The sequence below is a fragment of the Natator depressus genome, chromosome 21 (assembly GCF_965152275.1).
Source record: "Natator depressus isolate rNatDep1 chromosome 21, rNatDep2.hap1, whole genome shotgun sequence".
Lineage (NCBI taxonomy): Eukaryota > Metazoa > Chordata > Testudines > Cheloniidae > Natator > Natator depressus.
In genome coordinates, this window is record NC_134254.1 from 9,488,456 (window position 1) to 9,503,341 (window position 14,886).

Below are 14,886 nucleotides of genomic sequence, written 5' to 3' on the forward strand. Positions count from 1 at the left end.
ACATTCTCCTAAGCAAACTAGGGAAATGTGGTCTAGTTGAATTCACTATGAGGTGGGTCCACAACTGGTTGAAAGATCGTATTCGCAGAGTAGTTATCAATGGTTTGCTGTCAAATTAGAAGGGCATATTTAGTGGGTTCCTGCAGGGGACATTCCTGGATCCGATACTATTCAATATTTTCATTAATGACTTGGAAAATGGAATGGAGAGTATGCTTATAAAATCTGCAGATTACACCAAACTGGGAGGGTTTGCAAACACTTTGGAGGACAGGTTTAAAATTCAAAATTGGTCTGAATCCAACAAGATGAAATTCAATAAAGGCAAGTGCAAAGTATTTCACATAGGAAGGAAAAATCAAATGCACAACTATGGGGAATAACTGGCACGGTGGTAGCACTGCTGAAAAGGATCTGGGGGTTACAGTGGACCACAAACTAAATAGGAGTCATCAATGTGATGCAGCTGCAAAAAAGGCTAATATGATTCTGGGGTGTATTAACAGGAGTGTCATATGGAAGACACAGGATGGAATTGTCCAGTTCAACTTGGCATTGGTGAGGCCTCAGCTGGAGTACTCGGTCCAGTTCTGTGCACTACAATTTGGGAAGGATGCGGACAAACTGGAAAGAGTCCAGAGGAGAGCAACAAAAATAATCAAAGGTTTAGAAAACCTGATCTGTGAGGAAATGTTGAAAAACCTGGGCGTGTTTAGGTTGAGAACAGAAGACTGCAGTGTGCGCTGATAACAGTCTTCCAATATCTTAAGAGCTGTTACAAAGAGGACAGTGATCAATTGCTCTCCATGCCCACTGAAGGTAGGACAAGAAGTAACGGGCATAATCTTAGGCAAGGGACACTTAGAAAGTTTTTCCTAGTACTTAACCTAACTCTAAGGGTAGTTAAGCTCTGGAACAGGCTTCCAAGGGAGGTTGTGGAATCCCCGTCACTGGAGGGTTTTAAGAACAGGCTGAACAAACACCTGTCAGGGATGGTCTAGGTTTACTTGGTCCTGCCACAGTGCAGGGGGCTGGACTTGATGACTTCTCAGGGTCCCTTCCAGCCCTACATTTCTGGGATTCTAGCATGCAGTTTGCCAGCAGAGATGAGGCATAGTAGCAAAAACAAACCAACTGGTCTCCACTGCCCTGGTGGAACCTGAGTCAAAAGACAATCCTCAGTTCTTGATCACATGAGCTGTGGGAAAGGGGAACAAGATGGTCTTTCAGGCTCCAATCAAACCGCAAAGCAAAAAGGGGTGCGTTTTAATGCACCACATTTCCATGCTCAGGAAACCTGTCTCTTAAAATGCACCCCTTTTTTCTTTAGGGTTTGATTTGAGCCTGAGACACCAGCTCGTTCCTGCTTTCCCACACAGGGAACTTAACAAAATGATCATTTAGCCCAGTCTGAGAAAGATCAGCCAGTGACTGTGCCCAGGAGGGATGTGGAAACTGTTCCCCCTCCCCCCAAACTCTTTTGTTGCCATCCACTTCCCTAAATACACAATTAAATTATCTTAAAATCAGTTTCATTGCAAAACATGGTGAAGAATTTCCGTGCTAAGGCAAGACCTCAGCCACTTCCTCCTGCAGCTTCAGTGTCGATAGGAGAGAGCTCAGAGAGAAGACACTTCCTAAAAATCCATTTCACGTTCCAGAGTACATTCCAGCAATGCTCCTTCTGTGGGCTTGAAGACAGGCATGGAGCTGAGATTCCTGCTGCTGCTGCTGCTCTGCATCTCAGGTAAGTGGAAGAGTGAAGTGATACTTGGGAAGTTACATGGACAGTCCATGTCAGGGGCAGGTGGGATCTGGGGCTATATTTTCCCTGCTCGGGAATCAAGCCTCGATCTTCTGAATCTCTGGACATTTGCATAATATAAATATGAAATAACAGCTACAAGAATTCTCCCCAAGTGCAGGTCTAGTTTTAACCACGACTCAGGCAATTCCTTTTCTTTTGGGTACTCGTTTCCGGCTCAGTACAGAGTTCCCCCTTCTCTCTGATTAAAACAAACATTATCTCACACACCCGTCCAGAAAACGGCACGGCAGTCATAGGAACTCAGCTGTAACTATTTAGGAACCAATTTTGATCTCCCATCTGCATAATTATTTTGACATCAAGGGATTGACTTCAGTTTTATGCCGGAGAGAGAGGGAGCAGAAATAAACCTTCCCTGCCTCAGGCAGTTCCCAGGCACCGTGACACGAGCAGGGCCAGATTTTCAAAGAGTGCTGAGCATCCACCAGTAGCACTGTTCAAAAATTTTCTATCAGCACTGTTTTTGATGGGAAATTGGGTTTTCAACTAAAAAAAGTGTTTGCTCTTCATGGAAATTTCAACTTTGCACACACACACACACACACACACACACACACACACAAACCCCCAAAACCCAAATATTTTCCAGCCAATAACCAACACTTCTGGGTTTTCAATTTGATAAAACGTCAATATTTTCCACAGAAACTTTCCCATTTTCTGAGCAGTGCCACCCAGCAGCTCCATTTGAGAACAACTCGGGGGATATGGGGGGGATGCAGAGTTCTCAATGGAAGCAGCTGAACGCTGAGCAATTTTGCAAATACGTCCCTCAGTGTTCTAAGAGTCAGACCACAGCCCAGTGAAAAGCACCAAACCCCCACCGTAGAGCACGTCACACCTGCTCAAACAGCTTTCAGATCCTCTGAGCTACCATTTAAAGCCACAGTTTCTCCTTTCCAAACCCGCCTGTTTAACGACTATACTTTCCTAGACATAGCAAATACGGATACTGAACAGAAGCCCGTCTTGAGTACATCACATAGTCACTCTCCACTATTTGCAGTATATGGACCGGATCCTGGGATGAAAGCTCGCTCCTGGCCCCACTTTTCCATTCAACACCTCTACCTAGGGAGCTATCGATACTGGGGATGTGTGTTGTTAAATCAATGTAGCTGCACCAGTGCAAGCCCCCAGTGTAGACATGCATCGCAGGGGCGATATCCAGCTATCCTGGTAGAGCTACGCTGGCAGCGATGTCCCCTGTGGAGACAGGCCCTAGCTCCATACAGCTCCAATCAATCACCTCAATCCTCTTGTTTCTTAAAGCATTCCGACCTGTGCACCACCACGCAGGGCTCTGCACACCAGCAGTGGTCCATGGATTGCCCCTGGAGAACTGTTGAGGGCTTCATTTTGGCAGCCATTGCATTGTTCGCTTTGCTGGGGCATTATATCCCTTTCTCCTCCCACCTGTGGTTGTCCTTGTGTATTTAGATTGCTTGTAGGACTGTCAAGCAATTAAACAAATTAATTGTGATTATTCGCACAATTAATCGCACTGTTAAACAATAATAGAATACCATTTATTTAAATACTTTTGGATGTTTTCTACATTTTCAAATATATTGATTTCAATTACAACACAGAATACAAAGTGTACAGTGCTCTGTAACAAAAAAACCTACATTCGTAAGTGACATTTTCTCGATAAAGAGATTGCACTTCAGTACTTGTATGAGGTGAATTGAAAAATACTATTTCTTTTGTTTATCATTTTTACGGTGCAAATATTTGTAATCAAAACTAATAATATAAAGAGAGCACTCTACACTTTGTATTCTGTGTTGTAATTGAAATAAATATATTTGAAAATGTAGAAAAACATCCAAAAATATTTAATAAATGTCAGTTGGTATTCTATTGTTTAACAGTGTGATTAAAACTGCGATTAATCGTGATTAATTTTTTTGAGTTAATTGCATGAGTTAACTGCTATTAATCAACAGCCCTAATTGTATGCTCTTTGGAGCAGGGACTGTCTCTGTATGACAGGGTGGAATGACCAGGAAATAGCTAAGGGCTGTCCCACAGGGGCCAGCCACCTCCTGAGCACCCCTTCATGGCCAAAGCTTGCTGTTCAAGGGCCTGCCTCAGTTTCCCCATTCAAGGGACTTCTTCAATAAACTCCACACCGGCTTTAATGAATCCAAGGAGAACAGCCCTACTTGGAGTCTGGTTTATTATCAGAAAGTTCAAATATTAACACAAAAAGCCCTTCCCCCAGCGACAAGCTAGACACAGCCCCAAACTCTGCTTGTGTCTCAGGCTCTTCCCAACGCTTCCTAGCTGGAGTCACTCTCTTGGTCTCAGGGTCTTCCCTGCAGAAGCCTCTCTCACACCCTGCCATCTCTCTACAACTTCCTGATCATCCCCTCTCTGCAGCGTCCTGCTGATCTTTATAGGAGAATCAGCTCCTCCACACCCAGCAGGTTCTACTACTTAACCCCCCCCCCAACTCCCCCACGTGTGGCAGGTGGGGCTAACTGGACAGGCTGGCCAACTCCAGGCCTCTGGCCCTTAAAGGATCAGACGGGCTGCTTGTCACCTGATTCAGCAGGATTTTAAAGGGGGGAGTGTCCTTTTACAAGGGCAGAGGGGAAGTTCTCTGGGTCTTGCAACCCATTTGCCAGAGGGGGATATTTTGTGTTATCTTGTGAGAGTCCCAAGGAAAGGGTCTGAAAAGAGACTTGAGTGTGGCACCCAAGTCTTCCTGGGCAGTTGCAGAGTGCCTAGTACAATTAGGCCCCATTCTTGCATGGCCTTTCTGCATTACTGAAATGAATAGTATTTATAAGGATGAACAGAATAAAGGGATGAGCAGAAACTTTCTGGCTAGTTTCATTTTTCTCCAGTTGTGGAGCCGTAGGCTTCACCCATCTAGAGATGTGTCCTAAATAAGATATTGAAAAGATCTACGGGAACATCCAAACCATCTCCATGTTAGTGCAGAGAACTACCCAGCTCAAAGATCTGTGCTCAACGGTCCAGCTCCTTAGTTGAGGAGAGATTTTTAAAAAACAGGCCTGATTCTGCTTTCACTTATACCAGGGTAAATCAAGTGTATGACATATCTTCTATGAGATCGGAATATCTAATGTGACTTACCACTATTATTATGTCTGATGCTGCACTGAATTAAAATTTGGGCTGGTTTATTGCCAGCTACCTACATGTAAATAGGCAGAGATGACACAGGGACTTTAAACCACCAGAGAGATTGAAATGCTGCAAATAAACAAAGAACATGGGAATACACACTAAGAAAATGGACTGTGTGCAGAGGACATTACAGGATATGTTGCTATCTTTGAATGTGCTCCAGGCAGGTGCTAGGAGCAGGGCTGAATAAACTCTCCTGTGGGCCTGGAGCTATTAGATTTTTGTGGGGCCCCTGTATACAAGTCTTTTTGCTAATTTAAAAGAAAATGATCACAATTATGACATCGAGGCTATTAACACTATACTAAACTTGCCTTTTAAGTAACATAAAGCCATTCTGGGGTTACATTTCAGTCTTAAAACATGTCAAATATAGTTACATTAATTGAAAATAGCCTACTTCTTACCTTAGAACAGCTGTTATATTAGTTTCTTTCCGGGAGGGAGTTTGGGTGCAGGAGGAGGCTCCGTGCTGGGGCAGAGTGTTGGGGTGAAGGAGAGGGTGCGGGCTCTGGGAGGGAGTTTGGTGCAGGAGGAGATTCTGACGTGAGGCAGAGGGTTGTGGTGCAGGAGAGGGTGAGGGGTGCGGGCCCTGGGAGGGAGTTTGGTGCAGGAGGGGATTCTGACCCGGGGTAGGGGGTTGGGGTGCAGGAGGGGGTGTGAGGTGCAGGCTCCGGCGGGGAGGCTCTTACCACAGGTGGCTCACGGCCAGCGGCAAACCAGGGCTCAGGCAGGCTGCCTGCCTGCCATAGCCCCACGCCGCTCCCGGAAGTGACCGGCTGCTGGCACGTCTCTGTGCGCCCCCGCAGGGAGGAGGACAGCATGTCTCCACACGCTGCCTGCACCTGCAAGCGCCGCCCCCACAACTCCCATTGGCCAGGGCCCTGGGCTGCAGCCCCTAAAGCCCCTGCATTAACCCGGCCCTGGATAGGAGAATGATTTGTAATTGCTGCTTTTACTGATTCGTCTCCATTCTTCCCAGCCTCTAGTTCTTGGGCTGTGTTTCATCCAAGCACTGGAGTGCAGGCAGCCCTTCTCCAGCCCAGCTCTAATTGAGCAGGTCTGGTGTCTTCCAGGATTCCAGGAACAAGAGTTTGACGCAGTGGTGAGCAGAGTGGAGGGGCAGCGTCTCGTTGTTGAGTGTCATTACAGTTCCAGGGATTATAGTGCAACACGGAAAACCTGGTGCCGGCTGAGAGATGAGAAATGCTTTCCCTTAGTTAGCACCTCTTACCCATCATCACGTACACACCCAAGCTCTGGAAGAGCCACGATAGAGGATGACACCCGCAATGGGATTGTAACCGTCACCATGGAGAAGCTGCAGGTGCAGGACTCCGGAGTGTACTTGTGTGTGCGCTTTGAGCGGCCCAATATACTGTATCGACTAACAGCAATTAAACTGGATGTTTCCAAGGGTGAGTTCATTTCCTTTCAGGAGAACTGTCTTTTCCACTGACCATAATCCCAATTCCTTCCCCCACTTTATTATCTCTCCCCTGCCTATATAGATTCCTCCTGCATGCCCCCAGAATCTGTCACCCTCCACAAACCCTTGTCTCCTCTCTCCTGTCTCACACTGGGAACTGCTCGGAATCACCATTTTAAAGTGCTCGGTCCCAACAATCAGGGCCAGATTTCCAAGAGCTCAGCACCCAGACTGCACCCCACACACTGAGCTCTTTGGAGAACCTGGCCTGGAAAGGATCCGTAGCTTCCCTCGCTCTGCGAGACTTTGGGATGATCAAATGCAAAGGGAACAGCCCAAACCGTTGATTTTTGCGGCAAACAGGACCAAATACACCAGTTCACATTCACCCCTCCTGTAACTCAGCTGAAGCCAGTGAATGGAGCTACACCAAGGAAGAATTTGGCCCATTGGGCATATGACCCACTCATGGGAAATGTACATCATCATACCTCTCAACCAGATTGTACTGACCGGGTTTTGTGTTTTCCAGAATTCCAAGAATACGATGCTATGGAGGGGCAGAGTCTCTCTGTCCAGTGTCCATACAACACACAGGATTACAAAGGGGAGAAGAAAGCCTGGTGCCGAAGGACAGTTCAGAATGAGTGTGATGTCTTGGTCAACACTGATCACGGGTACTTCACATATCACAACAGGGCTCAGAAAGGCAGAGCCAGGATACATGACGACACCCAGAAAGGGATTATTACTATCACCATGGAGAAACTGCAGGTAGACGATGCAGGGGTATACCTGTGTGCGCTCTACACGCCTTCCAGGCTTTACAGAATAATTGAAGTTAAACTGGCTGTTACCAAGGGTGAGTATTTATTGGTAGGGAAAATGTGGGGTTTGGGATTTTTTGGTTTGCAGATTTCAGCCCCCCACCTTCTCCACTCTCTCCTTCCTCTCTCTGATACTGAATCTGTATCACCTCCTCCCAGATGATTCCAGAATTCCCTCCACTCCCCAAAAAACCTTGTCCCTTTATTCGTCGCTCACACTAGGAACTGATGTAGAACATCAGCTGGGATAAGGACTTTGGTCATGTGGATATTTCTGTTTTTAATGACCTATTTAAATATTTGTTTCTCGTCTCCCCTTTACTTGAGAGCTGGTTCAATCATTTCAATCTAGGTACTTCTATGACCCACAGACTCATAGTATTTAAGCACCTGCGTAGCAGCTGAGCATTGGTTTCCAGAGCAGCTAGCGGAGATACTACTCAATTCAAATTTTGCATTTTGATGGAGGAAAAAAAATATTTTTTTAAATTCTGACCCACGTTTTAACCAGCTCCAGTTTCTAGTTATTCCCTCAAATTGACTTATTTTTTTTTAAATCAGTGAAATTTAACAAACTCGCTATCAGAGCCCAGCAACTTTCTCGGGCCTGTTTTTGAAGATGGCAGTCGAGCAGTACAGACGGGTGGGGATAGTCCTGTGCAAGGGAAGCCGTCAGACATTAAGTCCATATCAGAATTAGAGCTGTGCAAAAATTTGAACTTTTGGTTAGCTACAAGTTTCAAAGATTAAAAACATTTCATTTCCAGCAAAACATTTTGTTTCCATTTTGAGATACTTCTTTTTAAATTGTATTTAAAAATAGAATTAAAGGTAATTTAAAAACAAAGGTTTTATTTTGAAGAAAAAAAGGCATCATAATACATGTGATTGAATACACAGTCTGTGAGCCCTGATACCTCATGGGAGGCCTGAAGTGATGTGTAGTAAGGGCTCTAGAAGCTGTTACTACATCAATGTTTTGCATGTTTCTAAGGGTTTGTTTCTTTGCTTGGTTTCCTCATTACTGCAGGGAACTATTACACAGGTGATGCCAATGGCCTGCTTCTCACATGCTCCTGGCTGCTTTGTCTCGGATTGTTACATGCTTCCCGTTCCAGGAGAAGCTTTGCAAAACAGAGCAACCTCCCCATCGTACCATGTGCTTCTCAGAGCAACAGTGTGAAGGCTAGTGTAGACGAGGCTCAAGTGGCCACTCAGCCTTTTAACCATTGCGTATTTTAGCTTGTTCCAAGTAGGTCTGCGTGACACAGCTCCTACAGCACGGCCAGCTTGTCTCCACTAGCCCTGCACCAGTGGTAGCTAGCACTGGTTGGAAATGTTACAGGATAAAGGCTGGAGTAGACAAGGCCTAAGGTGTTGAAACTGTGTTTGTATTTGCAGCTATATCTACAAGGGACGTCCCAGTTACCTCAACCACAGGTCACGCCAGCCTAATCTTTAGCACACCTAGTGCTGGGGTCAACCCAGCAGACAGCAGGTAAGGCTCCAACCCCTTCCTCTAAGACAGCCTCTGTGTTTGCACACCTCCAAAGGGCTGTTAGTGGCTGATCCCACATTCTCGTCTTTTCAGAGAGAAAGCAGCAGCCTTTCACAGTGGCACTGAATGTAGCAGGCCTCCTTTAAAAGGTGCCAGATTAGTGCCCTCTTCCCAGCTGCCAACCAGTGTTAAATGGCACATGATAAAATGGGCAGATGATATCCAGGCCCCGTCTCGTTTGAGAATTTACTCGTCTTGTCACTGTGTTATCATTAACCCTTGCAGCTGCTGCTCTTTGGCGCAAGAGAAATGACGTTAGATCTGGATGCATTGAATCCAAACAGTTCCCTGCATCCGCCATTGTAAAAGCAGCGCCGCCCCTTCTCATTCCTGATGCCAGCCAGTGGCCATTGTGCTCAGTGGAAGCTGCAGAAGCCCTATTAAATATTTCCCCAGCGGTGTATCACCTCCTTCTATTTACTGATGTATTCAATTTAGGTTTGTTTTTCTTTTTGAGGTCTGTGATTTGTATTGTGGTGGCACCATACACCCCGCACCGCATTGCGCTAGGCACTGTACAAAACAGAACACAAAAAAGACACTCCCTGTCCCACAGAGCTCACTGTTGGGCTTCAGAGAGTGGTTTGTTTTCACAGGGCCCCAGAGAGACGTTCAGGACCTTACTCCCTACGTCAAATGGCACAGACAGGGTTTAGCATTAAAGGAAGTAACATGATGAGAAAAAGCCACCGAGGTGTGCGAGCTATCCCAGGGCCCGGTCTGATGGCCCGCTGGGTGTGCGCTAAGGGTTTTGGGAAGCATTCCGCCTGTAACGCAGACTGCCATTGCTTCCTCAGCTTCTTGAGTGAGAGAACCGTCATCATCGTCAGTGTGGTCCTGGGAGTCCTCTTCATCCTCGTGCTTCTAGGCTTGGTAATATTGTGCACCAGACGGTCCAGGCAGCTGAAGACAAGAGGTAAATAGAGAGCGGATGGGGCCTCACATGGTCTGGCTGTCACAACACTGGGTTCCCTATTTCTCATTTGTTTTAACTTGGAGTGAATTCAGCCCCACTGCTTGATTCCCAGTGGGCAGCCCTGGACAAGGTGGAGCGTAGGTAGAGCCAGGGAAGCAGCAGTGCTGGCTTCCCATCTCCGTCTTCTCCCCATGTGCCCCTATGCTAGAGGGAGCACGTTCAGAATTAAGCTGTCTCCATGTCCCAGTCAGGGCTTGGCCTCTGTTTATGCTGATTGTTACCTTCCTCCCATCGCATTCAAGCTGACACTACCCTTGGCATTTTCACTTTTGTCTGTAGCTGGTTCCTCTTGCTCATGCCTGTGCACTAGCCCACGGCTGCACATTTGCACATTACAAGGGCCGCATGGGACTGTTTACATGCAGGCAAACTATTTGGACACAAATTTTTTCTAAAAAAAACTTCCTAAAAATGTCCTATTAATAATAATTTGAGCTTAAGAAAACCTAAATTTTGAGCCTGAACTACTTAAGTGTCCTTCAATCTTTGTAAAAGTGCTTTGAGGTCCTTGGATAAAAGGACTGTACGTTTGTGCAAAATGGTTTGGTTTTTAAAAGGGTAAAATAGCATTTGTAAGCACACAAGCAACAAGCCAGGTAGTCAAATCTCGTGTGTCAAGGCATAGGCTGACTACCCCAAGGGTTCGGAAGGCGTTCTTTCCCCTAAATACACATTGCGCAACTGGACAGCTGCATCCTGGATTTTTAAAAAATCCTCCAAAGCATCAGACTGCAATCACTGTCACAGAAAATACCAGATTAGAAATAATTTGCCACATGAGATCAGACCCACGTCCCTAAAAACTTCTCACAGGACATTTCGTAAACTCAGCCATACTATCATTCCCAGGGTGGAGCTGTAAACTGGACACAACCTGCTCCCTGGATTCAGTGTAGTTTGGTCCCTACTATTACAATCTTTGCTACCATTACTACTGGCCAGTCCATTCTGTGGCTTTCACCTACGCTGTGATGACATGAGGAATGCTCAGGATTGAGGGGATCTTGTCTTGTCTTTATGAAAAGGTGATGGACAAGCTGAAGGCATCTATGAAGAACCCAAGGACGCCACAGTGGTAAGTGAAGCTACGGGAAACATAAAAACAGTCGCGCGGAGGTTCCCAAACTGCGGTCTGCGAAGAACTGGCTGATCATGTGGAGCTTGCTTCTCCTTATTTTCAGCTGCTAAATTGCATTCAAAGAAACTTGAAATACTTTCTTAATAAGAAAAGGAGGACTTGTGGCACCTTAGAGACTAACAGATTTATTTGAGCATAAGCTTTCGTGAGCTACAGCTCATTTAATGTTACTTTTCCACACAGGCAGTTGTTATAGTTACCAAGAGGCTTTTATGTGATTGCACGTGAACGGGAGGGGTGCTTTGTTTAATTGTGAACAGGAGAAGTGTCAATGAGACAACCTCTGTACTAAAATATGAGCCGTGCTCTGGCAAAGTTTGGGAACCCCTGCAGTACAGTGTTAAATGCAGTACAGAGAGAAAGAACAGTCTTTTCGCCGTCATGGGGCATTTGCTGTAAAGTGGAAAGAGATGGCCCTGTAAGGCAGAGCTGGCAGAGAGGATGTGAGAGTGAAACCGTGCACTGCTGTTTACTTATATAATCATTTTAAATTTCCACTCTCCCTCCACACTGACAAGAGAGCCGTGTGAGGATGGAAATACCATTTTGTGAAGGATTTTGAGATTTAAGTTTCACAATGGAACCCAAAAGATTTCAAAATTCTCTATGAATGCAAAAAAACCTCCATTTCTAGTCAACAGAAACATTTCATTCCATTGTCAACTTAAAATTTTGTATTAAAAATACAAAATAAAAAATTCCAAATGAAAAGTCTTTTCAAAAAGAAGATTTGAAACATTTTGTTCTTAAAATGTCACAATGGGCCAGATTTGGGATTTCCCCCCCAAAAAAATAATTTTGGCAAAACAGACATGATTTCACAAAGCTATTCAATTTCAACAGGAACGGCATTTTCCAATGGCAAATGATTCCCTTGAAGTTTTTCCAACCAGCGCTAGCTGACAGTGATACCTGTTTATAATGGGCTTGGAGGCAAAACGTTGGGATGGTGCATATACAAAACAGGAACCCAAGCCGCATCTTGGTTTGCAGTGGTGGGGACTGGAATAGATCGTGCTGGTTTGGAATAGATTGGATCCGACTAGGCAAGAGTGGAATGGAATGAACTAAATAGAACAGACTGGAATGGACTGGATTGAATCAGTAATTATTTGTATTGTGCTTTGTGTTACGTGCTTTGCAGACAAAAGTGCACAGGGCGTCCCTGCTCTGAAGAGTGTGCAGAGAGAGTGAATTGAAAATTGGGTTAGCCGAGAATGAATTGGGATTGATTGAAAATGGAGCAGAATGAAAGGCTGGATTGGATTTGACTAGAAAGAACACATAGGAATAGGCTGAAATGGGTCGGGTTTGAATAGAATGAGCTGGACAGCTAAACAGAGACAAGAGGCTACAAAACTCAGGTGTCCTATGATCCATTTGAGTCCTGCTGACTTGCCAGCAATTGGCTGTGGCCCCTGAACTCTTTGCATTCTCTTCACCTTAAAACCCCAAGGTTAACTTTCTCCAGGGGGCTTTAAAACGCTGGATGAGTGGGGGAACAGCAATAGGAAATGCTGCTGGAAATGCAGTGAAGCAGAGAGATTCTAGGGGCATTTGAGAGGCAACAGGGTTGGAAGCCAATGTAGAAAGGATGGGGTCATAGTAGGTTTCTGGGAAGGAGATGGGTGAATAAGGCTCACTCTCCTTCCAGCTTCTCCACAACAGAGCGTAACATGTTCGGTTGGTCTTTTTCTCCCTAACTGAGTAAATCTTGTGCTTTTGGTATCAGCTCTGCTCTCGCTGAGAAGTGTTTTCCTTTTCTGTGCACAGTCTCAGGGCTTCGGCAACATGAATGATCCCAAGGATGACAAACAGGAGATGCCACAAGACCTAAAATATGTCACCTTGGTCTTTAAATCCAGACCCAGTCCCACGGAATCTGTCTATGCCAACATCACGCCAAGTCAAGCTCTGGAGACACCCCACACCAGGTTCCCCACTGAGCCTGTGGGATATGCTAGCATTTCACTCAAGCCATTAGCATCAGGCGCCAAATCGTGATCTCAAGAACCCTGACTAGCCCAGCCGTGGAACAGAAGAGATTGAGCTGAAACACTGCTGGGGGTGAAGCATGTGTGCATGCTAGAGAAGAAGTCTTTGCTATGTTTATATTTAACATGTATATTTAAAGACCTGCCTCAGATCAGAGGCTTGCAGAGAAATTTATCACAGGCAATTGGGCAAAATGCACCTGCTTTTGGAGAAGATCAAGAGAACGAAGGAGAATCCTCAGGGCTCAGGCTGGAGGAATATGGCCGGGCAAGACACTTTTTGCATTGTCATCTCAAACCCACTCAAACATTGTATGTGTAAGATTCTGACTCAGGTGTTACAGGGTTCAGCTTCCCCTTGGGAAAGTGAGAGAGAATGAATGGGGGGGGGAATAAATATACTGATTATGTGTGAACTGCATCATGTTTTGCTGCATGTACCTCAATACGTAGCTTGAGAGTGTTTGCACGGGGGCAACATGTTGCACGGCAGACAGGTAAGTATTAATCACCATCATCACCGTTTCTAATCTAGAATGACTATACTGTACGAACCAAGGCCCCAGAACAGACTTGCAGCTGCAAAAATGATATTTTGCATGCATAGACACACGTTAGTGCAGAATAGGTCATGCAAACACCTAAGCAGCTCAAGTGCAGCGACCTGCGTGCGTGTGAGGGAGACAGGGACAACAGGATTTTGGAATAAATTAAATGTTTGTTATCTTGGTGAGGCCTCAGATCAGGAGCTTCTATTTAGAATGAAAAAATAGAGTGTACGGGCATGTGGGGGTTTCAGAGCTGCACGTGTGCTGGGTGCATGTGTCTCTTCCTTTATGGGAGGGGGCACAGGGCTGCCAGGGCTAATGACAGGGGAGAGTCTCGAAAGCTGGATCCTGTGGCACTCCCAGCTCTAGTACTGAACATGTGCTCAAGTGTTTGTCCACAGGTTCAGGACATACATGCAGTCTCTATGGCCAGCGCACTGAAAACAGTCACCTGCCGCATTCAAAGCATTTATTGACACTGCTTCCACACGGCTGCGTTAGCACAGGCCTCTGACTCACCATCCCACCCCTGAATGCCCTGAAGTGGCCAGTCATTCTCCGGCTGGGAAAGCCACTGGGTTACTCAGCACCTCCGGCTGTATTGCTGACCTACCCAGGCTGGCTACTCACACCAAGGCAATGGGGAATAGGGAAACCAAGAAAGGAGTCAGATTTCAGAGTGGCAGCCGTGTTAGTCTGTATCAGAGGAAAGAACGAGGAGGACTTGTGGCACGTTAGAGACTAACAAATTTATTTGAGCATAAGCTTTCATGGGCTAAAGCCCACTTCATCAGATGCATGCAGTAGAAAATACACTAGGAAGATATATATACACACACACACACAGAGAACATGAAAAAATGGGGGTTGCCATACCAACTCCTAACGAGACCAATCGATTACGGTGGGCTATTATCAGCAGGAGAAAAAAACCTTTTGTAGTGATAATGAGGATAGCCCATCTCCAACCATTGACAAGAAGGTGTGAGTAACAATAGGGGGAAAATTAGCATGGGGAAATAGTTTTTAGTTAGTGTAATGACTCATCCACTCCCAGTCTTTGAGTGTTTGAGTGAAGAAAAGAGACGGGACCACACATTTTCACCCAGGAGAAGGAAGGGCAGGGAAGAATAGGGGAGGTTTCCAAACAGAAGGGTCCCCCCATTGCTCTAGCTGAGAGGACAGGCAGCTGACCAGGTATGAGGAAGTGCTAGACGAAGCAGCTAAATTGCAAGGAACATGAAGGAGAAAATAGAGGAAGTAGAAGGATGAGCACATAGGGCAGATTTCAACACAGGCCCAAAATCAGAGAGGAAGTGACAACAATCACTAAGGCTAAATAGTTAAGGACTCGGATGCACTGGGTGACTCAGAGGGTCATGCTGAGACTTTGGAATTTTAATTTATAAATCAGTGGTGCGAA

At 45.7% G+C, this 14,886-nt stretch overlaps 1 protein-coding gene across 1 annotated transcript; it reads left to right on the forward strand.

Annotated features, from left to right (window-relative positions):
• Positions 1–1,609: 1,609 nt before the first annotated feature.
• LOC141975562 (CMRF35-like molecule 8) lies at positions 1,610–13,180 on the forward strand. Its single transcript, XM_074936012.1, has 7 exons — positions 1,610–1,747; positions 6,070–6,411; positions 6,955–7,284; positions 8,651–8,747; positions 9,605–9,723; positions 10,809–10,858; positions 12,695–13,180. The coding sequence occupies exons 1-7, from the start codon at positions 1,705–1,707 to the stop codon at positions 12,923–12,925; spliced, it is 1,212 nt and encodes a 403-aa protein (XP_074792113.1). The 5' UTR covers positions 1,610–1,704; the 3' UTR covers positions 12,926–13,180.
• Positions 13,181–14,886: the final 1,706 nt, after the last annotated feature.

Bases quoted from the DNA above. Each gene is read 5' to 3' on its own strand.
- LOC141975562 (XM_074936012.1), top strand. From the start codon at position 1,705: ATGGAGCTGAGATTCCTGCTGCTGCTGCTGCTCTGCATCTCAG. The intron at 1,748-6,069 runs GTAAGTGGAAGA...GGTGTCTTCCAG, and splicing joins GCTGCTGCTCTGCATCTCAG to GATTCCAGGAACAAGAGTTT. The intron at 8,748-9,604 runs GTAAGGCTCCAA...TTGCTTCCTCAG, and splicing joins GTCAACCCAGCAGACAGCAG to CTTCTTGAGTGAGAGAACCG.